At 53.0% G+C, this 24,675-nt stretch overlaps 1 protein-coding gene across 2 annotated transcripts in view; it reads right to left on the bottom strand.

Moving 5' to 3' along the window:
• ARHGEF17 (Rho guanine nucleotide exchange factor 17) overlaps positions 1-24,675 on the bottom strand; it is a 60,420-nt gene that overhangs the window by 16,645 nt on the left and 19,100 nt on the right. For both annotated transcript variants that reach the window (XM_035265508.3, XM_035265507.3), the window contains exon 2: positions 5,187-5,264. In XM_035265508.3, the coding sequence (XP_035121399.1) occupies positions 5,187-5,264 (78 nt within the window). The remainder of the gene's footprint in view (positions 1-5,186; positions 5,265-24,675) is intronic.

Consider the following 24,675-nt stretch of genomic DNA (forward strand, 5'->3'; position numbering starts at 1 on the left):
GGAGCAAGGGCACTTAGGAGAGGTTTAATGCATGAACAAACAGAGCTTGGAATAAGGAAAGCAAGATGGCGCTCCCTGAAAGACCTCCTACCCCTAACTCAGCAAAGACTTACTGAACACTTACTATGTACCAGGCACTGTTCGCTGGGAGACAGCAGCGAATAAGAAAGACCATGATCCCTGCCCTGATAGATCTTAGGATCTAGTCTGATGAAACATACAAATGAAAGAATTTTTTTTAAAAATCATATTTCATCAAATCTAAGAAACATTTCATCTCATCTCATCTCATCTCATCTCATGACGGAGTCTTGCTTTGTCACCCAGGCTGGAGTGCAGTGGTGCGATCTTAGCTCACTGCAACCTCAGCCTCCTGGGTTCAAGCAATTCACCTGCCTCAGCCTCCCGAGTAGCTGGGATAACAGGTGTGCGCCACTAATTTTTTATATTTTTAGTAGAGACAGGGTTTCAGCATGTCGGCCAGGCTGGTCTCAAACTCCTGACCTCAAGCGATCTGCCCACCTCGGCCTCCCAAAGTGCGGGTATTACAGGTGTGAGCCACTGCGCCTGGCCATTATTTTATTTTTAAGAAAAACTTGTTGCCAATTAAATTATGATATGCTAGCAATTATAGAATGAACCCTGATTTAGGGATGTTAAAATATGAAGATGGTGAGTCTCAGAATGGATGACGTGTGGAAATCTCGTAGTCAGTTAAAAGGCGATAATGCTGTGAAGATAAAGCAGGGAGGGTCGCGGGAGACCACGAGACCACATGGAAAGTTACTGGAGGCTCTTAGTGACACTCTCTGAATGCTGTTTTACAGTTTTCATATCTGCTGGCCAGTCTGTGACTAAACTCCCATTATTTTACGTCAAATCTACATGCAGTGATACTCCCCTAGCTTGAAGAGCCCAGCTCAGGGACCGGTGCGCTTGTGGAGAGGTCGCCCTCTACTGGCCCCACACTGTAACTGCAGGCCAAAGAAACAGGAGGGTATTTGAAAAAGCATATGTGATGTTGCAATAACATTTATATTAAACATTTTTAAAAATCTGGCTTGTTTTGTAAAACAGGCTTGAGAAAGTAAAGCTCAAGAGAATCCTCTTTCTTGGCTGGGGATTCTGAAAAGGCCAGGATGACGGTGAGGAGATAGGCAGGCAGTCTCCCACCCACAGGTGAACCAGCTCCTGGGCTGGATCAGGGCCCGATGCCCACTAGGAGCAGGAGCAGCAGCTAAACCACTCACCTCGGGGTCCCGGTAGCCCACACAGAAGCGGGCACACATCAGGAGGAAAGGACAAACAATGGCTGAGAGCCCAGTACAGAACCTGCCAGAGTCAATGCCCTATTCACTCACCAGAGCTCAGCCTGCCCAGCACTGGGGCACCTCACTGCAGAGACCCTCTCTGGGGCCGACTCGTGAGTGGTGAGAGGCAGGAAAGAAGGACAATAAATATGTAAATTACTATACAGCATGCTGAAGACAGTGCTACCAAAAAGAGGAGCTGGATCAGGGTCTCAAGAGGAGAGGGGGCTGGTCAGGGTGTTGAGGGAAAGGAGCTTTTGTTACCTTTGAGTGTTGAGTTGAAAACAGGCTTAGAGGGTGAGGGTGAGCTGAGAAAGGGGTGTAGCCCTAGGACCTAGTTTCAAATCCTCCCCTTCTGACTCCTGACTTCCTTCCCTTCTTGGTTCATTTTGAACACCTGGCCTGCAGGAACAACACTTCTCAGTTAGTGATGGCAGTGATCACTGCAAGTTAACACCGGGGCTCTGGAGTCTAATCTCAATTTGAATACCGCTGTGCTCCAGGCAGTGGAGACTAGTGGGTGACAGGGAGGACCCAGAGTCACAATGACAGGATTTCAACCCAGGATGTGGCACTTCCTAACTCTGTGACCTTGGACAAGTGGCTTTACTTCTGTGTGTCTCAGTTTTATCATCTGTAAAATGGGGTTTATCGTCTGGTTTATATGAATTAACTCACTGTTTTAAAGCATTCAGAACAGTGCCTGGCACATAGTGGAACAGGAACAGTGCCTGACTCAGTGAATGTCAACTAATAGCATTCACTAGATAGATGACCCTGGGCAAGTTTCTTCATATTAATAATAATATAATATCTGCCTCACAAGGTTAATACAAAGATTAAATGCAACTTTTTACCATGCTTGCAGAGCTGCAGGCAATATGCTAAATTATACACATACCTCTCTAATAATATGCACTCAAGGCAGGTCTATTATTAGCCCCTGTCCACAGATGAGGAAACTGAGGTGGAGACTGGTCATGTGACATGATCCAGGTCACACAGCTGGCCACGAAGTGGAGCCACGTTTGAACGCTGGTGGCTTGGTCATGCTCCTGACCTGGAGCCAGATCTCAGTCCTCCTCCCACATTCCAGGGCTGCCTCCAAGGATGGTCCTCGGGTTCACATGACACCTTCCTGTCCACCTCCACCTTGCTCACCCTGGCTTCCTCTGCCCACAGGTCCTGCACCCCTTTCTGAGTGCAGCCCTACATGGGTCTGGGAGATTCTGCAGAGGTAGAAAGACACGCCCAGGCCCTGCCTGCTCCCAGCTCCACCGATCCTGCCTCCTGCCTGTGAACAGGCATCACCTTTCATTTTTTTTTTTTTTTTGAGACAGAGTCTCACTCTGTCGCTCAGGCTGGAGTGTGGTGGCTCACAGTCTTGGCTCACTGCAACCTCCGCCTCCTGGATTCAAGAGATTCTCCTACTTCAGCTTCCCAAGGAGCTGGGATTACAGGCACCTGCCACCACACCTGGCTAATTTTTGTTTTTCTAGTAGAGATGAGGTTTCACTATGTTGGCCAGGCTGGTTTTGAACTCCTGACCTAAAAGTGCTGGGATTACAGGTGTGAGCCACTGTGCCCGGCCAGCGTCATCACCTTTAAATCTTGCTGGGAGATACATAGATCAGCTGCATTTTGCAGGCAAACTTGAGGCTCTGAGAAGTGAGGTGATTAGGCTAGTATCACCCAGTGAGGATGCAAGTGACTTAAACCCTGGACTGTTTGACCCTAATGCCTCCAACTATCACCAAGGGACCCCCTCGGACCTCCTGCCTGGCATTCTGGCTGCGTCCCTCCCATGGCTCCCTTGCATGCACAGGAAAGCCCAGCTCCATGCCCAGCAGCCTTCCTTCCTGCAGCCACCCGGCCACCTCTGGTTCTCTGCTGCTCTAGGTTCCTTCCAGCCTCCTGGCCTTTGTCCCTGACACACCTTCTGCTGGGAGCCATCCCTCCAGGCTCTGCCAAAATCTACCCACCCTTCAGGTCTCAGGTAAATACCCCAGCCCCAGGGAAGCCCTCCCTGACCCCCACACTAGGGTAGGCCCCCTTCTGTGTTCTCATCTCCCCATGTACTTTTAAAAAACAACCAGCAAAAGCAATATATTTTTATAGTAAAATATATACAATGTAAAATTTACCATTTTAACCATTTAAATGTATAGTTCAATGATATTAAATACATTCATACTACGTGACCATCCAGCTCCAAAACTCTTTTTATCCTGTAAAACTGCAACCCTGTACCCATTAAATAGTAACGCCCCATTCCTTCCTACCCAGACCCGGCACTCACCATCCTACCTTCCATCTCTGAGTCTGACTACCCCAGGAACTTCACGCAAGTGAAATCAGACAGTGCCTGTCCTTTGAGACTGGCTTCTTTCACTTGACATTGTGTCTTCCAGGCTCATCCGTGTTGTAGGATGTCAGAATTTCCCTCCTTTTAAGGCGTATCGCTGTTGTGTGTATGTACTCTGTGTGCCCACTTTCGGATCACCATATGTCACTGTGTGTGATGTCTGGCTGGTCACTGTCGGTCTCTGCTGTAGACTGTGAGCTCCAGGCGATGGGCCCTGACCACTCATGCGCCTGCACAGAGAACACTGCCTGGAGCACAGCAGGGGCTCACTGCGGGTTTGTGGAGTGAGTGCATGCTCTGAATGTTTCCAAAAGGTAAAGGTTCTAGCTTTACCCTTTGCTGTCATTCTGCCCAGGTGGCTTGGGCAAATTCATCCTCAATGGTGACTGCCAGGGCCCACTTCTGCTCAGGTCCACTCTCTATCTGGCCCTAGGCCGTGTGTGCATCCAGGCTGTGGGGCTTTCCAGGTTCATGTCTGAGCCTGAACTCGCCACCTTGACCCAGCTGTGCTTCTCCCTTGTGCTCCACCTTTCCAAGGCCAGGAGCCCAGACATCACCTTGGGCTTTCCCACCTTGCCCACCACATCCAACCAGTTACTGAGTCTGGCCTGACCAGTCCACCTCCTGAGTGTCTGTCCCCAGCACTACCTTCCTATAATCTCTATCCTTGCCTGATCTCAATGGCCTTGACCTCCTCTTCTGCCACCCACCTTCCTAGCAGTCAGACAGACTTCATGAAGCATGAAATAGGCCACACACCTCCCCTGCTCAAAGCCCTCTGCTGGTGTTCCAGGTCCCCACAGTGTGGCCTCTGCTGACTCTGACAGCAGTGCTATAGGACCAGTGCCTTGTGCTCTGTGCCGGCCATGTGGACCTCTGAATGTGCCAGGCCTCACTTGGCTTTGCAATGTGCCATTCCTGCTGCTGAGAAGACAGGTCTTCGTGGGGGTGAGCACCTCCTCCAGGGAACCTCCCTGACCCCAGGCCTGGTGGGTGCCTCTTGACGTTTCTAGAGTATCCTCAGCAGAACAGTGAGCTCCTGTGGCAGAGCATTCATACCATAGTGGGCATTCGCTGAGTGCCCACTATGTGCCAGGCTCTCTTATTCATCCCTGTGCCTCCTACACCTGGAACAGGGCATGCACATAGCTGAATTCTATTTAACTCATATTCCCAAGTCTGTGAATACAATGGAGAGGGCACACCAGAGGGAGTTCACAGATCTAAGCTCAGGGTCAGGGCTGCCAGGGGGATATGGAAGAACAGTGGGGTTAGGGACGCCTGCCCTGGGGCAGCCTGGCCCCTCTGCATTCTCTCCTGCCCAGGAGGGGGCTTCCTCCTTCTCTGGGATGACCATATTGTTGGGAGGTTCCCCATAGAAAGGCAACGGGTGCCAGGGACACAGCTCTCTGGCCTCGGCCCTTTGTCCATGAAAGGGGTTTGCTCACACCCATCTGACAGCCTCCTAGGTGCAGAAAGGCCGTTCTCAGGGGAGTGGGCCCAAGCCCCACCTGCATCAGGGTGCGCAGCGACTCCACATATGACTGCTCTGTGTCCAGCAGGGTCATGGCCACGTGCTTCCGCATGTCCTGTGGGGACAGGAGCAGAGGGTGAACAGGGGTCTTGGTCCCCTCAGACCCCATCACCAATAGCCATGTGGTGCCCAGAGAACCCACCCACACCCTCTCCCTACCCTCCTGCCCCTTCCCTCCTGCCGCCCAGGGCTCCTGGCTGTTCCCCTGAGGCCCCCAGGCCCTCCACTCTGCCAGGCATTTGCTCAGCTGCGTCCCCTGCCCCGCACTTGTAGTTCAAACACATGGCCTTGCACGATTAGCCCTCACTCCTCCGCCCCCGCCCCACCCACCCACTTCTTGGCTCCTCTGCTGCGCTCTTGAAAAAAGTTCTTTAAAAAATCAATAACCTTTCACATTTGCAAAGATTGACGCCTCCAGGCCAGCACCAACTCAAGCTGCCAACTCTGAAGACCCCACCTTCAGGCTCAGTGCTATGGGGACATGCCCACCCAGCTGGGCTGCCCACCATCCCTAAGAGTAGACGCCATCACCCTGCTACAGAGGAAGACACTGTGGACCAGAGTGGAGAAGTCAGTGCTGAAGGTCACACAGCTGGGCGGTGTCAGAGTTCAGCCACTCTCAGACAAGCCTGGATCCCAATTTTCTCATTTATAAACATTAACTAAGCCCCCTATGCACCAGGCACTGTTCTAAGCATGATGTATTATTCAATAATCTTGGCCACCTTGTGAGGTAGATGTTATTATTCTCTTCATGTTAGGGAGGGGAAAAGGAAACCCAGACACCGATGCCTCCATCCTATGGATCTGATGACCTGAATTACCGAGCCCCCCAAGGAGTCATAGCCTCTGCACCCACACCCCCAGGCACAGGGTCCTCATCCTGTCTAGGGGGCCTTCTTTGTGTTCAGCCCCTGGAACTGAGCTTACCTGCTGCTCCTCTCCACTAGTCCCTACACCTCTCCCCTGACACCCCCACCTCCAGGAAGCCTTTCCAGATAGCACCAGCCCCAACAACTTCCCTTCTCCGGCAGAGACTCCTCTCCAAGCCTCCTCACTGACTTCTCTAAGGCCCTAGAGTGATCCTGGTCAAGGCCCCTAACTCCTCCAAGCCTCAAATCTCTGGGTTATTCTCCTCTCTCCACTCCCCTCCCAGGTCTTGGTTTGGCCTGAGCATCTGCAGACCCTATCTCGGGCTCCTGCCATCAAGGCCTGCTGGTTCGAGCAGATGCTGTGCAGGAGGCAATGCCCGGGTGTCCAAGTCTGTGGCACCCCTTTAGTCCCCACCCCTAGTCCCTCAGGGTATGGACTCAACCAGTGGGGCTGCCCTGGTCACTGACATGCCCACGGCCCGTGTCTTAGTGGACCTGAGCCCAGGCCTGTCCAGCTTGCCTGACCCAGCCACTGCTCCCCTCTGCTTTGGCATGCCCAACCCCAGATCCCTCACCTTCTGACAAGGGACTCAGGGGCAAGGCCTGTCCCCCCAGTGTCCTATAATGAAGCACACTCAGAAAAGTGGGCTCCAATGCTAGGAACTCAGTAGGTGGGGTGTGAATGATACCCCCGGTGCAGGGAGGAAGGGGAGGCCGGCTCACCCCATCCTTGCCAGCCCAACCTTGCCAGCCCTGGGCTCTGACAGGTGGGAAGGCACCTCATAGCCTCCGGAGACAAGCAGACCATCTATCTTTGGTGCTCCTGTGGCCTCTAAAAAAACAGGGAAGCTTCCAGAAGAAGGCAGTGGGAGCCAGGCTCACTGCAGGATGGAGAGCTTGCGAGAGAGCATGGGGGGCCAGGAAGGCCTCCTGAAGACAGGCCCAGATGCCTAATCCTGCCCTACCCCACTCCTGGGACATCTCAGCGCCCCACAAACATGGCCTCACTTCAGCCTTACACTCAGCTCTGTGACACAGGTGTTGCCATTTCCACTGCACAGGTGAGGAGTCATGTAGGACAGGTGACATGACTTGTCCAAGGTCACATAGCCAGTGAGTGGCACAGCAAGGACCAGGGTCTCTTCAGCCACTTCATGACTCTCAGGGGCTCAGCCTCCAGAGTTCTCACCCAGACTGGGCAGCCACGGGCCACAGGGTCCCCAGGGCTGCCCTTAGTGGCTATGTGGCTGTGGTGGTCACCTAATGGCCCTGTTTCCACATTCTCCTCCATGAAATGGAACTAATAATCCCTCCCTCCCAACACCGTGAAGGAAGGGCAAGAGTAGGGCGGAGCAGATCTGTCGGCAGGTCACCAGTGCCCACCCTTCCTCCACCTCAGTGAGATAGCGTGGGGAGCTCCCTGACAATGGGGCCAGACCAGGCTCAGCCCTGGGCCCCTCAGCCACCCTCCCCCGCCCACACCACAGCCCTGTCAGGCCCAGCGGGTGCCACGAGGGTCATGGTCAGGGAGGCTTCCTGAGAGGCAGGGCTGGCGCTGGGCCTGATGCCGGGAGGCTGGGGTGACACGGGGAGGCTGACGCTGCAATGCCCGCCTCTCCCAGCTTCCTCCCTGCAGCAGAGCACAGCAGCCTGTCACTCAGCTGTCAGGTAGACACTGAAAACAAGGCCAGCTCCCTGTCACTTCAAAAGCAGCCCTCCACACGTGCCCAGACACGGGTGTAGTGTGCAGGGCTGGGGGGTGGACAGGGGAGGTGGGAGGCAGACAGCGCAGCTGTCAGCCTGAACAGCAGGCCCACCTGTTCTGGGTGGGACAACCCTGCAGGCCCAGCTTCCTCACAATGTCCCTCATCCCTTGCCAGCCCCATCCTTTCATGATGCCAGGCACTAAGGTGGGCACTGGGAGATACAGCAGGAAGACAGAGGGCGCCGCTCCTAGGATGACTGGGGCATCACAACCCAAAGACTGAGACCCTGATGTGCCCAGTGTGAAGACAGATACACACGCAGAGACGCCATAAAGGCAAGCCGCCCGGCACAGACACCTAACAGCCAGGTCACGCAGCTGAAAGCCAGGCAGGCCAGCACAGAGACTTGAGGCTGTGGAGAGACACAGCCCAGTATGGGGAGGGGACAGAATTACAGCCCCCACTGGGGCCGGGAGCATGGCACAGAGTCCAGGCCGGGAGTCACACAAAGACAGGGAAATGGCCCCAGGACGCCTCCCTTCCCCCACGGGAACCCACACCGTTGGGAACTGGAGGCTGCTGGTCCCACCACAGCATGACTCCTCCAAGGGCCAGCAGGCCCAGCGGCAGCGGGAGGATGGCAGTGGGGAGCAACAAGGGCTACCTTCCAGCACACACATACGCCTGGGTCCACCTCAAGCCTAAGAGGAGGACCGGGAAAACCTCTCCTTCTTGAGCCTGTGGACCCAGGATACCCCTAGCAACAGCCTCGGCTTCTACAGGGACCCACTCTGCAAGCGGAGTGCTACCAGGCCTTGACCCTCAGCGCCCTGCCAGCCACACTGCCGCCTGCCAGGCTCTTCACCTTCAATCTCCTGGTCTCCATCACCCGTCACAGAGTCCCCGTGCCCCATGGCTCCCCTCCCCCCACCCCATCCCCGCTGTCTCCTGGGTTGGCTGAGTTCTAGGCCACGGCTCAGGTCCTTGGCTGCCCCTCCCCCTCCACGTACCTGGGCCTCCCCAGGCTCCTCGGCGTCAGCGCTGCTGCCCCCGGTGGGCTCCCCGGAGGAGGCAGCTGGGCCCAGATCGCGCATGTCTTCCAGCGCAATGGTGAACTGGGCCAGGGTCTTCACCATCTGCAGCATGCGGCCGGCCCGCCGCCGGGGCGGGGGCGCCGGGGGCAGGGGTCGGCGTGGAGTCAGGGACTCCCTCCCACCCTCGCTCCCTAGGGACCCAGCCTGGCCGCGGCGGCAGTCGCGGTGGCGATCGCGTTGGTCAGTGCCAGAGTCGATCTGAGCACTGCGGCCCGGCCGGCGGCGGCGCTGTTGCCTCCTCCAGGCTGGGAGTGCGCCCGGCGAGCCAGGCGCGCGCGGCGCCGCTGTAGGGAGGAGGGTCCCCGCCCTCTCCGCGCCGCCCCATCTTCCCCAGCCCGCTTCGGGCTGCCCTCGCACCCGCCCCTTCCCCTACGCGGCGTCATCCGCTCGCGGACCCACTCCTCGCCCCAGGACAGGAGTCGGCACACACCCGTGAACAAAGGCGGCGACATGTACTTTCTGTCCACACCTGTACCCAGCGCGGGCACGCGCTGAACGCAGCTTCCCACCGAGGAGCCACAAAGCACAGGGCACACAGAGGCACAAACACACCTAGGCGGAACAGGCCACGTTCATGGAAACCTGCCCTCGGGCCTGGACCCCTATGCACCAGGGGGTCAGGGCCAAGTGCACCCACATCAACACAGTCCCTTACAAACCTGAACCCTGACACACACGAACATGACCCTTCCTTGCGCCCAGACAAGTGCTTCTGTGTTCACACAAGTATTGCCAGGCAGTAACAGGCAATGTGTCCAGAGTTGGACATTGAGAGATGTGGACACATACACATCCCTGGTCTTCCACCCAAGGGAGGCACTCTTGGGCCTGAAGGAGAGCGGCTATCAATCAAAGGACCCACCTCGAATCATCTCTACCACTGCCCCAACCCAGCTTGGCCTGTGTCCTATACCTGGAACCATCTTGGAGGGTTCTAGTCCTGTCCCTGCCCATCCGCCTCAACCCTAGACTATGCTCCCATCCCTAGACTATGCACCCCTAGACTGTCTCCAAGCAGGATCCTCACAGCCTGCTGCTTCAAAGCCCAAAGTGACAGCAGAACTTATCCCAGACTCACTTAATCTTGACTGAGGGGTGGGGACAAGCAACCTGGTTTTGCACCAGCTCCCACCTGACAAGATGCAGGGGCAGGGGAGTCTCTGAGGCACCCTGCAGCTGTGCCTCAGCCCTGGCAGACTTCATGCCTTTATTGTGCTAAGCACTCTCATGCTCACCAAGCTCCCAGCTGACTCCCTCTCCCAAACCTGCTTTCCCCTGGGTTTCCTGCACAGTGGACATCCTGACCCTATGGCTCAAGCCAGGCCCATCTATCCACTCCTCTTACCTCCTCATTTGATGTGCTCCAGCCACTTCCGTTTTAACTTCCAGAAACTGACCATGCTCTCTCCTGCCTCAGGGTCTTGGCCCATGCCTTTTCCCTCACCTAGGAATCCTTTTTCTTTTCCTTTAAGACCAGTTTCAGTGCAAATGTTACCTCCTCAGGGAAGCACTCCCTGATCCTCAGAGTAGGTCATGTGCATCTGCTCTCTGCTCTTAAAGGCTCTCGGTTTTCCACACCTTAACCATGTATCGCAGTTCCTAAATACACATTTAAGCAATTACTAGATTGAGGCCCATCTTCTCCCAGGAGACTATAAGCTTCCTGAGGGCAGTGTCCCTTTTGTAAGCCAAGACACTGTGAACACAGTACAGGCTGGCTTAATAAGCAAGCCCCCAATAATTCCTCCTCCCTTTTCTCCACACGCCCAGCAATTACTGACTGAGAGGCAGACCAGCCTAAACAGCTCTCTGCCTCTTACCCTCCCAACTGGAGGGATTGTGGGCTTCCCTGCAGGTGGGGCCTGCAGGGGTTCTGGAACAGCCAGACCAATTGACTGAGTGGTGGCTTGAAAGGGATGATGGACAGGCCCCTGATCCAGTCCAGACATCCAGGTCCCACAGCGCATGCAGACAGTGGTCTGAGGGCCCCACCTCTGGCCCCACTGCGTGGTCACTGAGGATGCCTAACCCACATCTGGCTTTCTCTCAGGGCACCTCGTCCCCCATGTGACCCTATCTCAAGCTACACAACCCTGGGCATCAGCTTCCTCTGAATGGCTGAGAGGCAGTGTATGGCTCAGGATTTAGAGAGGTGCATCCATTCCCTCACTAGCTTCAGTGAGATGGGGTCCTACAGGGATCAGTCCACCCTTCTTGGCCTCCAGGAGCTCCCAGACAACACAGAGGCTTCTTCACAGGGCTCAGCAGAGGGATTCACTGCTGCTTGAGGGGCAGGTATTCAGGAAGGGCTTCCTGGAGGAGGCATGGCATGAACAAGGTCCTGAGGTGAAGAAATCCAGAGGCATATGAGTGCCCAGGAAGCAGAGTTCACCGAAGGGCCCTCTCCCCAAGAAGGGGGTGGGACTTGGTGCCAAAGGCACTGCTTGCTGCTGCTGCTGCTGCTGCTTCATTAAGGATGGCTAATGAGATCTAAGCCTGTTGTCTTGGCAATGGAGGGGGACTGGTGAGGTGGGGAGATGAAGGGAAGCAAAGAGAAGGAACAGGAGCATATGGGTTGGTCACTGAGTCAGGGTTTCCAGGGAGGGCCCCATAACAGCACAGGCATCAGAGCCCTTCAGATGAGGTCAGCTGGGGTAAGGGGTGAGGGCAACATTCGGGCCAAGGCACCCCTGTGCAGGTGTGGTCCTGTTGTTCCTCTGGGCTCCTGTTCTGGGTGCTGATTTTATTTTCCTTTAGGGTATGTGCAATTGTATAGAGTGAGTGTGGCTCAGAAGAGTCTTTTTAAGTGTACAAGGTGCTTGGTGAAGGCCTACCCAATCCTCCTTTCCATACTCCACAGCCCACCGCAAACACCTCTTCTCCCAAGAAACAGCCACACTGTCACCTGGCTCCTTAGTCAGGGAAGGCAAGACAGATGGGGAAAAAGGGCTCTGTTCTACGTAAGTACCATCTCACTCCAGGAGAGGCAGGCTGGGGGCCCAGCTCTATGGGACCGTCTTCCTACTAGTCCTGGGGAGCACCTAACCCTCCCTACTTTTGCCCAATCTGCTGACAACTTTCCCATCTCTGTGGGAATCCCAATACCCTGACTACCTGCCTCCAGACACAGCACTGTGCTGGCATCTGGGCACTGTCTGCCTGGGAGCCACCTGGTCCTGCAGCTGGTGCTGGACCAAATGGGACCAATGATGAGAAAGGCTAGACATAGGAATGAACAGCCAAATGAATGGATAACCAGCAATGGCTGAAAAAATGAAAGGATGAAAGGATAGATGAATAAATAATAAATTGATGGATGAGCAGATCAATGACAATCATGAATACATGAATGAATGCACAGATACATGGTTTAATGGATGATGAGTAATTAATTGCATTTTTATTTTATTCATCAGTTGATTCATTCAATAAATACTTATTGAGCACCCACTAGATGCCAAGCACTGTGCTGGGGATTTGAAGGTAAGGAAAGAGGCCTGTGCCCTCCTGGGCACCATAGTCTACACAAGAAGACAGGAATTGAGAAAGCAGTGACAAGCATGATGCAGGTGGTGCGGGAGAAATGCCGGCTCTGGGCAGCAGTCATCAGGCTTCTGCAGGCGGAGGCACAACCCTATTAAATCTTTGTCAAGAGAGAGTGCCTGGGCCCCAGAGCTGCCCAAACTAGAACGCTGGGAAGCCCATAATCTCAGAATTGCCCCCACCACAAATGTTGTTTACACAGTTCTCAGGGGCCAGGCACCCCACCATCGCTTTGCACATCCTGGCTCCTTTAATGCCCACCGCAGCCCGACATCAAAAACTCTATTATTACTGCTCTCCCTTCTTACAAACCAGGAAACTGAGGCTCAGAGAGGTCACCTGGTTGGTAAGTAGAATCCAGGTCTACCAGTCACCTCCAGGGCCCTAGCTCCTAAACTGTACCCCCTCCTCAGTGGGGAGAGCCCCTCTCCACCTCCCCTGGCCTGGTGCACACAGCTGGGCTCTCCCCACTCCCACCTACCTAGTGTGGTGGTTACCTTTCTTCAGCCTCCTTTGTTCCAAGATAGTAACATGGATTTTCCTGAAGGTTTAGGTGCTAAACAAAATGCCATCCACAGGTAATGCTAGAGTCAAAGAAGATCCTCCTCCCTGGGAACTCAGCCCTGGCGAATGGTCCGGACAGACTGTCTGATGCTCCTGACCCCACCAAAGTCCACAAGCATGGGGTTGGTACAGGATGTTCCCAACCTAATGGGCTATCCTTTTCCCTGACAGCCGTTGCCTTCCTCGGATGCTCAGTTCATCAAGATGAAAGTTCTAAAAGGGGGACTTCTTGGTGTAGAGAGATTAAGAAGGCAGGCTCTGCAGCCAGAGAACTCAAGCCCAAATCCTGGCTCGGCCACTTACTGGGGAAGTGACCTTGCTTGGGCAAGACACTTCACTTCTTGGGGCCTCAGTCTCTCCGTCTGTTCCTATTTGAGGACTCTATCTTCTTCTCATCCCCTACCTTCTCTTCTCTCCTCCCTTTCCCCTGCCTCCCCTGGTCAGGTCCTGTTCCCTAGAGACCCTCCCTGCTGGAAGGAGGAGCCTCTCAAGGCACCACAGAGTTCCCAGGCCTCCCAGGCAGCTGGAAGGGAAGTGTCCAAGCCACAGGGCTCCCTGGGGACTGGCTGCTCAGGGTGGGCTCCGTAATTCAGGGGAATGTGCTTTGGGACAGGGAAGGAGAGTTCCTTAGAGCCACTGGACCTTCCTGCTGTGGGAATACTGCCCTGCTTAGGTGGGTCTGTGTGTGCACCTGGGGTGGGATTATGAGTGACACGACCTGTGTCCTCTGTGTGGACTCCTCCATGTCTCTGTGTGCCCCTGTCGGGGTCTTATGTGGACAGGTGACTGCATAACTGGTGTGAGGGTGATGGTTCATGGGGTTCAATGGCAGAGATGGAAAGTGAAGGGGTCACTTCAATAATAAGCAAAAGTAGCTGGGCGCAGTGGCTTATGCTTGTAATCCCAGCACTTTGGGAGGCTGAGGCAGGAGGATCACTTGAGCCCAGGAGTTTGAGACCAGCCTGAGCAATATAGGAAGACCCCATCCCTACAAAAAATACCAAAAAAAAAAAAAAAGCCTGGCCTGGTGGCTAGCACCTGTGGTCCCAGCTATACGGGAGGCTGAAGCAGGAACTTGAGCCCTGGGACGTCAAGGCTGCAATAAGCTGTTTTCCTCATAAGCACCCCCAGTGGGTGTGGTAGACTGTATGTTTTGAAGATGACTGTCATCTCGCATGCTTTTTTTTTTTTTTTTTTTGAGACAGGGTTTTGCTCTGTTACCCAGGCTGCAGTGCAGGGGTGTGACAGTTCACTGCAACCTCAAACTCCTGGGCTCAAGCGATCTTCCCACCTCAGCATCCTGAGTGATAGGAGTACAGGTGGGCACCACCATGCCCAGCTAATTTTAAAAGATTTTTTTAGAGATTAGGTCTTGCTATGTTACCCAACCTGGTCTCGCACTCCTGGGCTCAAGCAATCCTCCTGCCTCAGCCTCCCAAAGTGCTGGGATTATAGGCATGAGCCTACCATGCCCAGCCCACATGCTCTTCTTACAATCGAGCCACCATCCCCAGCCCACATGCTCTTCTTACAATGTGGCATTGACTCTTCCCACAGAGTGATGAGTTCCAGGTTCTCTACCTTTGAAGCTGGGTAGAGCTTTGTGACTGCCTTGACCATAGAGCACAGCAGAAGCAATACTATGTGACATCCAAAGCTAGGTCATAAAAATGTTGTGTACTGCCATCTTGCTCTCTTGGCTTACTCATCCTTGAAACCCAGCCTCCACGCTGTGGGGAAGTGCAGGCCACATGCAGGGGCCATGTGTAGGTATGTCAGCTGACAAGCTAGGTGATGTCCAGCCAAATGCCAGCATGAATCACCAATTTGTGAGTAAGGATGCCTTCAAGGTAATTCCAGCCCAGCACTATCTGACCACAACTGCATGACTCTCAGTGAGAACTGCCTAGCTGAGAAAACTGAAGATCAGGGAGGTAGAGGAGCCATGGTCACACAGCCAGTAAGTGGAAGAGATGAACTGTGAACCCAGGGTCCTTCATATGCTGACTGGAGAAATGAAGGAAGGGGATTATTTCTGCACAGCCTAGATTTCATCTATTGGCCCAAAGGGGTCTAGCTGGGACTCCAACCTCACCACTCCTTCCAGAAACCGTCCCTGCTGGCTGAAAGGAGGATGGAGGCGGCAGCCCTCACTGCTTGTGCTGGGACTCAGGCCCAAATTGTAGTCCCTTGTACTGGGACTCAGGCCCAAATTCTCAGGCCCGAGGTTCTAGCTGAACCTTGCTGGTGCGCTCTTAGCCCAGAAGGGACCCCCCTACCCACCGTGCTCCCAGCACCGTCCTAGACTTCTGGAATGAGGTGTGCTCCCCATATCTGTGGTGGGAGCTCACATCTATAGCTGGCCAGTGTTTAGTAAGGTGCTGTTTCTCACACATTATCTCATTTAGTCCTCACAGCAATCCTCTGAGTTATGTATTCCTGTTATTGCCATTTTACAGATAAGGAAACAAAGGCTCCAGGAAGCAAAGCAACTTGCCTGAGGTTATGAAGTCAGGATGTGGCAAAGCTGGGATTTGACCCCAAGTAACTGGCATATCAGAGAAACCGAGAGACCTCACCAGGGTCACAGAGTGCATTAACAAGGAGTCAAGCCAAGCCCAGAGCAGCTTGAATGAGGAGGAGGGGGCTGTATTCTCTTCCATGGATGGCTGGTAGTTAGATGGAAATAGGACGGTCTCAATGTCTGCTCCCTGCTCCCCACAACCAGAAGATCCATAAAACCAGAGACCAGGTCTCTTAACATACAATAGGTGCACAATACTTATCTATTGACTGTACTTGCTTTGCAACTTTTGCCAAATTCCTCTCCACTCTGGGATTCAGTTTCCTCCTCTGTAAACAAATGGGGGAGGAGGGAAGGTTCAGATGGATTCTAAATTCCCCACCAGGCTTCCTGGCAGAGGTGGTGGAGGTGAGGTCATGCTCAGAGGTGGAGGATGGACAGCTTGACCTTCCTCCCTCATTTCTGGCATCAGGATCAAGCCTAAGGCTCCAGGGAGGAAGCTGAAGCCCCAAGAACTGCACTTCCACCAGACGCCCACAGGTGACAGCAGAGGCCCACATGGCAGGAGCTGTGGTGCATGTGGTTTGAATTTAACTCGTGGTTGTTTTTTTAATGTGGTTTTTTTCCCTTTCTTTCTTCTCTGAGATCCACCCCTCTCCCTCTCAATTTCAAGAAGATACAGCTGGACCTTCCAGGCTGGGAAGGAAAAGTTTCTTAACATCACAGATAATAGCCGGAAGTAGGCGGTGGGGGTTAAGGGGTAGATGGATAGACAGACCCCCAACAGATGTGAAAAACATCTGAGGAGCTCAAAAACTCTGAATGTAATCATCCTCAAGAGGCTGGGACTGTCAACCCCATTTTACAGGCAGAGAAACCAGAACCCAGATCTTCTGGGCCCACATCTGTTTCTGAGGGGGGCAGGTTGCCCTGCCCTTGGCAGTCGAGGAGGACCCATGGAACCTTAGGGTAAGTAGGACTTGCTAAATCTGGCAACCCCTGCTTTAGAGGCTCCCAGGAAATGCACCCGCCTGCCCCTATGCACACTTCTGCCTACATACTAGCCTGCCCTGTGGTCCCAGCACTGGCTTAAAACCTGTGAATGAGATGACTTCCAGGTGCCCTCCTCTCCCAGCTCTAAAAGTTATTTCATTCAAAATGTCTAAACCTGGCTTAGCACCGGACCAGTGGTTAGGGAATCAGGCCTGTGTGGCCCAGCATCACCACAGTTCAGCCTCTGATTCTTGACCTGCACAGGGCACTGGAAAGCAGGGATCCCTTCCCTCTCCTTCACCCAGCTCCCCAGCCTGCAGGAGGCTGGGATCGTGGGAAAGGAAGTTATCCAGGGTCTGTTTCCAGCCCGTCTTGTTCCCTCCCTCCCTCAAACCCAGGAGCAGGGGGAAGGGCTACAGTAGTGTGTTGTCGGTGGGATGGGGTGTCCTGCCTCTGGCGCAGAAGATGACTCACTAGGCCGTGGGCCAGGCACCCTGGGAAAGGCCAGGCCAGCCTCAGCCAGAGCCCCAGGGAGCTGATGCAGGGAGGAGGGGGCCAGGGTCTGCCTCAGCTGAAGATAAATCCTGGGGGCTCTCAAAGCCCCACAGCCAAAAGAGGCTGTTTTCCCCACTTACCACAGTTCCAGAAATTTTATTCATGTCACCAGAGGCCTGGGGAAGCTTAAGGTGCAATCATCCCTCAGCAGCCTATGTGTGTGACCTCCCAGGTTCCCCTCCAACCAGGCCAGGTGACCTCACCACTGTCCAACCCCAGCCTCCTCCCCACCTCGCCACCTTTGTGTAGGCTGCTCCTCCGCCTGGGCTACCTTCCTTGCTCTTGGTCCTGTTCAAGCCCCATCTAACTTTTATGCTGTGCCTCTTCCACGAAGTTTCTTTTAAATCCTCCATCCTCCCTGACCAATCCCCACTACAGACCAGGGCACTGATCAAACTGCCTGGTGTTAATTCCCCAATCAGCAGCCCCCTTTTCGGCATATTGAAAGACCTACTATGTGCCAGGCTTGCACTCAGGCAAGCTGCCCAGGTACTAAGGGACATATAACAAAGTCTGTGAGCTCCAACAGGGAGGGCACATTTCTGCCTTGTTCCAGCAGTTTCCATGCCAACAGAGGCCGGCCCACAGTTAAGTGCTCAGTTCACATTTGTGAATTTGTGGCTGAATGAAAGCAAGTATCAGTGTAATGAATGTGCACTGATTAGTTTAGAATGTCCATGTTCAGGCCAGGCACGGTGGCTCATGCCTGTAATCCCAGCACTTTGAGAGGCTGAGGCGGGCGGATCACGAGGTCAAGAGATCAAGACCATCCTGGCCAACATGGTGAAACCCCGTCTCTACTAAAAATACAAAAATTAGTTGGGCGTGGTGGCATGTGCTTGTAGTCCCAGCTACTCAGGAGGCTGAGGCAGGAGAATTGCTTGAACCCGGGAGGAGGAGGTTGCAGTGAGCTGAGATTGTGCCACTGTACTCCAGCCTGGCACCTGGCAACAGAACAAGACTCTGTCTCCAAAAAAAAAGGAATGTCCATGTTCAGTCCTCTCTTGAAGGAGGGAAGCAGAGAAGGGATCATTTCTATGCATTTGATATATGGGCACTGAGGCTCAAAGAAGAAATGTCTCATGACCCCCAGGGTGGCAGACAGTCAGCTGAGCTAGAACCAGACCAGACCAGGCTTTTGGAGCTCTTCCATTGTAGCTTGCCCAGAGAGGACCAACTAGCTGTGTTGCACTGTAGCCCCTACCTCTGCTACTCTCACCCTGTCCCAGGGCCCAGGTGACACTCTGAGGGGAAAGTAAGTTCTACCCATCAGTCAGTCACTCCAGCCCTGGGCCTGGGTCCCTACCGTAATCCAGCACCGAGGGAAGCCCCTTCCCATCACATCAGGCAAGTGTAGGGTGGTCAGGATGCCCATGGGCAGTGACCATGCCCACTCAATGATCCCTCCACCCTAGCCACTGGAAGAAGTGGTCTTTGCCTCTGGCTGACCAACAACAGCTTGGGCTTTTAGTCTTTACTGAATTTATCCACCAATGGTGACCAGCCTTAATGCCTGGATAGCCATAGTCACGTGTGTGTGTGTGTGTGTGTGTGTGTGCACGCACCCACACAAGAGTGCACAGTGGATAAGATTCACAGCTGAAGGTCAGCCTCAGCCAAACCCTGGGTCTACTCTCCTGAGGCCCAGGACCAAGGCCACCACTGCCAGGAAGTCTTTCTGTTAGCACAGACCTGCCCATTCTCCTCCTCTGAACTTATGGAGTTGCAGCCTTCAAAACTCAGGGTCTTTTTAGTCTTGTGGTTATTAACAATAATGGCACCACCCAGTACCTTAGAGTTTACAAAACACTTCTAGGGCCTAATTTCATGAACTGTTCCGTGGGAAAGCAAGGCTCAGCTCAGTGAGAAGCCATGCTTACTCAGATTCTCAAGAGAGAGGTTGGTGGGACCGGAACTCAAATCTCAATGCTGCCACTGACCTGCTGTGAGACAGTGGGCAAGTCACACAACCTCGCTGGGCCTGAGAACTGGAAGAGAACAAAAGCATAAACCAGGAGGAGAAGACCTCCTGAGGATTCCTCTGTGCTGCTTACTAAGTGCTCCACAGGTATTATTTTAATCTCACAATAAGCCTCCTGGGTAGGCCCTATTATTACCCTATTTTACACAAGAGGATGATGAGCATAGTTAAGTATCTATCTTGCTCAAGGTCTCTCAAGCAGACAGGATTCCCGCCTCCCCAGGGACCCCAGAAGGAAAAGGTGTGGGGTTTTCTAGGAACCAGGACAGAGGGATACCTTCTCCCCTAAGGGAGTGACCTTGATACAGCCCAGGCTCCCAGAATGAGGAGAACAGCCACTTGGCCTTTTTCACAGCAGGGAAAACTGGCGACAACCTCAAGGTCCAACCACAGGAAGGCCCAGTGACTCATGCACTTACTGAGATTTTTGAAATGCTACGGAAAAGTATTTGGGTATAGTATCAAATGAAAGAAGCAAGAAGCATACATTCTGTACCATCTCAACATTATTTAAAACACACACACGTGTGCATGCATGCTCCCAGAGAAAGGAAAAGTATTTGGGTATAGTATCAAATGAAAGAAGCTAGAAGCATACATTCCGTACCATCTCAACATTATTTAAAACATACACACGTGTGCACGCATGCTCCCAGAGAAAAAGCCTGGAGGGAAATACACCAGAACATTGGCAGTGGGCAGGGGACCAGGACAAAGGTGGGTAGAGCCAGAGACCACTCTCCATTGATGGCTGCCCGACCTCCAGGAAACCACCATCTGTGTGCCTCAGTTTCCTCATCTATGAAGTAGAGAACATACAGGGCTTACTTTGCACAGTACCTGGAACAAAGAGAGTGTTCAATAAATATTGGCTGTTATGAATAACCACAGTCTCAGAGGTCAGGTCCCCTCAGGGGTAAGCAGATGGCTGAAGAACCCTCCTCCCAGGGCAGGCCTCCCTGGCAGCCCTAGCTGGCATATCCGCAGGGCCAAGGAGCTCACCCCTCCCATGGTGCTATGGTAGCTCCTTCCACCATGGGCATGTCTGCTTAAGATAAAGCCAAGGTGGGCTGGACCCCTCAGTCTCTAGGTAGCCTTAGAATTGGACAGCAATGACCTTGGGGAGGATCTTCCTCCACCTCCTATTCAAATATCCTTTGGGCTCTGATGCTTCTGTGGGGTGATTCTCCAGGTGAGAGCTGGGAGAGGTTTTCTGGGTGGGTCTCTTGTCCCCAGCCCAGGTGATACCTCTATCCCTCTCTCACTCCGGGGACAACAGAGTAGCATTTGTTGGCAGCACTTTTTGCCTTCTCCATTTTCTCCTTTGGAAAACAAATGAGAAGCCAGCGGAGTCTGACCTCCTCCCCACCCCACCCCCAACCCTTCAGGCCCCCAGGGGAGGGAGGCCCTCTCTGCCTCCTCCCTGGACAACAGGCCTGGTGGAGAACCCCAGAGGAGGGGCCCTGTGAGCTGGCTGTTGCCATGGCAACGGCAGCCTTGGAATTTGACCACTGGGGCCCAGGAGTGGGGGTGGGGAGCTGGTATAGGCTATGCTAGGGGCAGGGAGGAGGGTCCCGGGGCCCAGGAAAGCCAAGAAGAGCAATGCAGGGCAGGGATCCAGGGTCCCTCCATGATCTCAGTTTCCCCATCTATAAATGAGGGAGAGGCATGGGCCTTAAGATCTCTCTTTCTACCTCTAATCCAAATCAAGATGTGGGTAAGGGCTAGGGGTATGGGAGCCTGCAAAGACAAGGCCATGTTCCCCCTTTGATGGATAGGGACCCCAGGGAACATGGACTCAACCCAAGGTCACAAAGCAAGTCCAGGGTAGTGGCAGGACTAGGTTCTGGGGGTTGTGGTCTGTCCACTCTGGCTTCCATATTTTGCTAAAGGAGAGAACAAGGGTGCCTGCCTCATGGTAAGGAGAAGAGGACCCCCAAGAATGGTAATGGCTGGGCCCACAGTGTTGAGACAGCAGATAATGTGCCCACCCTCAGAAACCCCTGACTTTCCTGGATCCAGAGGGCTGGCAGAGGGTCTGCCACTACCCCCACCTCTGTTCCAGGCTGCAGTGGGTATTTTTAAATGGGTGCCTGCCCCTCTCCACCCTCCTGCCTGCCCATTCCAGGAACACAGTGAATTCTGCTGCCAGCTCTCCATCCACTTGGGCCAAACCTGAGTGGGTGCTAGCTCCACGGTCTTCCTCTTTGCCTCCACCTCCAGAACAGCCCCCTCTTGCTGGCTTCCTCCTCCCTCACAGTCAGCCCTGAGATCAGGGTGATGTCCAGGGCCTCTTCCAGCTATGATACTCTAGACCCAGGGAGGGGATGGGACTTGCCCAAAGTCACACAGCACAGATGAGGATTTTGAGAATGTTGTGCCACCTTCCAGTGCAGAGCAAGTTCTCTGGTGCCACTCCAGGCCCTTCTGTTCATCCCTCTGCCACTGCCCCTCGACCGCCACAGCCTTGATCCCCTCAGCTGACCCTCACACCCACCCTAGAAAGATACATCAATTCTGACCAAGCCATTCCTTACTTTAAAACCAACCATCAGGGAAAAAGACAGAGTTGCAGCCATAACTCACGCTACACACCAAAATAAATTCCAAACAGATCAAAGATTTAAATGTACAACAAAACAAGAAAACTTCAGACACCAGAGAAAATATAGGAGATAATTGCTTTATAACCTTGGAGTGGGAAAGGCCTTTCTAACTATGGCTCCAAATCCAGAAGCTATAAAATAAAAGCTTGATAAATTAGACCACATAACAACAAAACCTTCTGCATGGTAAAAATATAAACGAAGTCAAAAGTCAAGTGACAAATCAGGAAAAAATATTTGCAACGCATATGCCAGACAAAGAACTAACTTGCCTAATATTTAAAAGGTTCCTAGAAACTGATAAAAACAAAAGGCCAACAAACCAACAGAAAAATAGATAAAGGACATGAGCCATTTACACAAACAGGAATCCATATGTCTCTTGGAGACATAAAAAGATGCTCAACCTTACTCATAAGATAAATACGAATTAAAATACACTGAGACCTATCAGATTGGGAAAATATCCAAAGGTCTGAGTTGGTGGGATTACGGGGAAATGGGTCTCGTACCTACTGCTGATGGCGGAACCCCATGGACAGCAGCAAAATGAGAATCATGTTTACCCTCTATCCCAGCAATTCCACTCCTAAGAAATGACCTACGAGCAAGCTTTTTCACTGCAGCACTGTTTGTAACAGCAAAAGACTGAAAAAACCCTAAATATCTGTCAAGAAGTGGTTGCAGACAGTTTGGTATTCTGCACGATGGTACACCATACAGTACAAAAAAGAATATGAGGTGGGGCGCCGTGGCTCACACCTGTAATCCCAGCACTTTGGGAGGCTGAGGCAGGCGGATCACCTGAGGGCAGGAGTTTGGGACCAGCCTGGCCAACATGGTGAAACCCCATCTCTACTAAAAATACCAAAATTAGCTGAGCATGTGGCGCACACCTGTAATCCCAGCTACTCAGGAGGCTGAGGCAGGAGAATTGCTTGAACCTGGGAGATAGAGGTTGCAGTGAGTTGAGATTAAGCCATTGCACTCCAACCTGGGTGACAGAAGGAGACACTGTCTCAAAAAAAAAAAAAAAAACCACCCAAAATACAAAAAAAAAAAAAAATATATATATATATACATATGGTAGCTCTCAAAGTACTGATAGGGCAAGACCTGCAAATGATATTAATTGTAATGAGCAAGGGGCAAAGGGGCAGAGTGATGTGCTACCATCCTGTGGAGGAAGGGAATAGATGATGAATTTGCTACTGTTTGCAGATAGAAGGATTCACAAAGACACTATTAGCTGGGTGGCCTGGGGTCAGGCAGGGTAGAAAATAGGCAGCCAGGTGGGAAGGAGACTTTCTATCCTTTTGGAATTTTCCTAACCATGTGAATATATCATCTATTCAAAATATTAAATATATTGTTTTAATTTTTTTAAAAATCCACCTTGCAATCAGGCCCCTGCTGCCCACTCCAGCCTCATTTCTCATCTCTGAACAGCTTTTGCATCCCTCATCTTCCTTCTCCATCCTGCCTCTCCCGGCTCCCTCTAGGACTCTCTCTCCTAGACCTTCTGGGCTCCCCTTGCCTCAGGGTACCTCTGCCCCGGCCCGGACCATGCCCTGATGACATAGGCCTGATGCTCCTGTCTGAGTCTGTGTCTGCATCCTCAAGGTAGGGCACCGCCTGTGTTCCCAGCCTACATACAGGACCAGTTTCCAAGGTGGTTTCCATTGAATGAAGACTCCACAGAAGAACATGGGGCACTGCCTTGGGGCCCCAAGTTTGGAGGCTTTCCCTCCTCCATTTCCACATTGGTCTCCTCTGGGACAGTTCCAGTCTCACATGTGGTGTTCCTCCAGGAAGCCCTCCCTGCCCACCTCACATTCAGAAAGGGGTCTAGCATTCCAGCCCTTTCTGCAGAGAACTGTCCAATTCCTCCTTCAAGTCAAACTCCCCACCCCTGCCTTAGGTGGAGTGACCTCAGGTCTGGGCTTTGAATACCCAGCCTGAAGGAAGGCCCTGGGTCAGAAGTCACTGGGTGACTGGCAATCCTTCGCCTCTCTGGGCCCCCATCTGTATGGCAAGGAACACAGACCAGCTGCTCCAGAGCCGGTGATGGGCAAGTTTAAAACAGGGTGGGGATTTCTGCTAGCAAAAATCCCGCAAAGCCCCCAGCCCGCAGAGTCCCATCCCTCCTGCACAGCCCCACTCCTTTCCTTTGGACAGCTGCCTGTGGGGAACTCCAAGCCTCCCTCAGGGAGCTCAGCTCATCCCCCTACCAAGGAAGACCATCTGGGCTACTCTCAGTGACCCCATTCCCTTCTCTCCATCCCTGGGGCTCTTCCTCAGCCAGCTAGGTCACCTCCCTCCCTCCCTTCCAACTCATGGCTTCCCACTAATCCCCAGTGGCTTGTGGTCCAGCCCAGCCACCACAGACATTATCACATTAAATTCTCGCAATAACTCTATAATAGGTGCCACCATCATCATCCCCATTTTACAGGTGCATACACTGAGCCCCAGAGGGGCTAAGTACTAACTGGTGAGTACTTAGCTTTTACAATGAATAATTACTCAGGACTACCCACAAAGCTAAGAGGAAGAGCCGGATTTGAACCAAAGCCATCTGGCCTCAGTCTATTCTAACCATTACACCAACCCAGCTGGATATAAGATCAAGTACTTGTACTCAGACACCTCAATGAGCTGGCCCTTGCTGACCCACCAGCATCAAATTTCCCCACCATTACCACGCTCTGGCTGCATCATGTTCTGGCTATAGTAGCTCCTCCAGCCCATCACATTCTTATGCCCTGGACCTTTGCATATGCTGGTCTCTCTACCAGGTGTAGCTTCCTGTGTTTATGTTTGGCAATTTCCTACTCATCCTATATTTTTGGTGGCCAAAGTGGAAGCCTAGGCTGTATGGTGGGCCACGAAGGCTGGTAACAAGGAGGGCAAGGCCTAGGTCCTGAAGGGCCTTAGACCTGCCAGCCTCAGAGCTCAGTCTTTCTCCCGCCACACTTGTTCACACTCTTCCTTTACACACTCCAAACTCTGGGGAACTCCTTCCTGA

This window comes from Callithrix jacchus, chromosome 10 (genome assembly GCF_049354715.1).
Source record: "Callithrix jacchus isolate 240 chromosome 10, calJac240_pri, whole genome shotgun sequence".
NCBI classification, from domain to species: domain Eukaryota; kingdom Metazoa; phylum Chordata; class Mammalia; order Primates; family Cebidae; genus Callithrix; species Callithrix jacchus.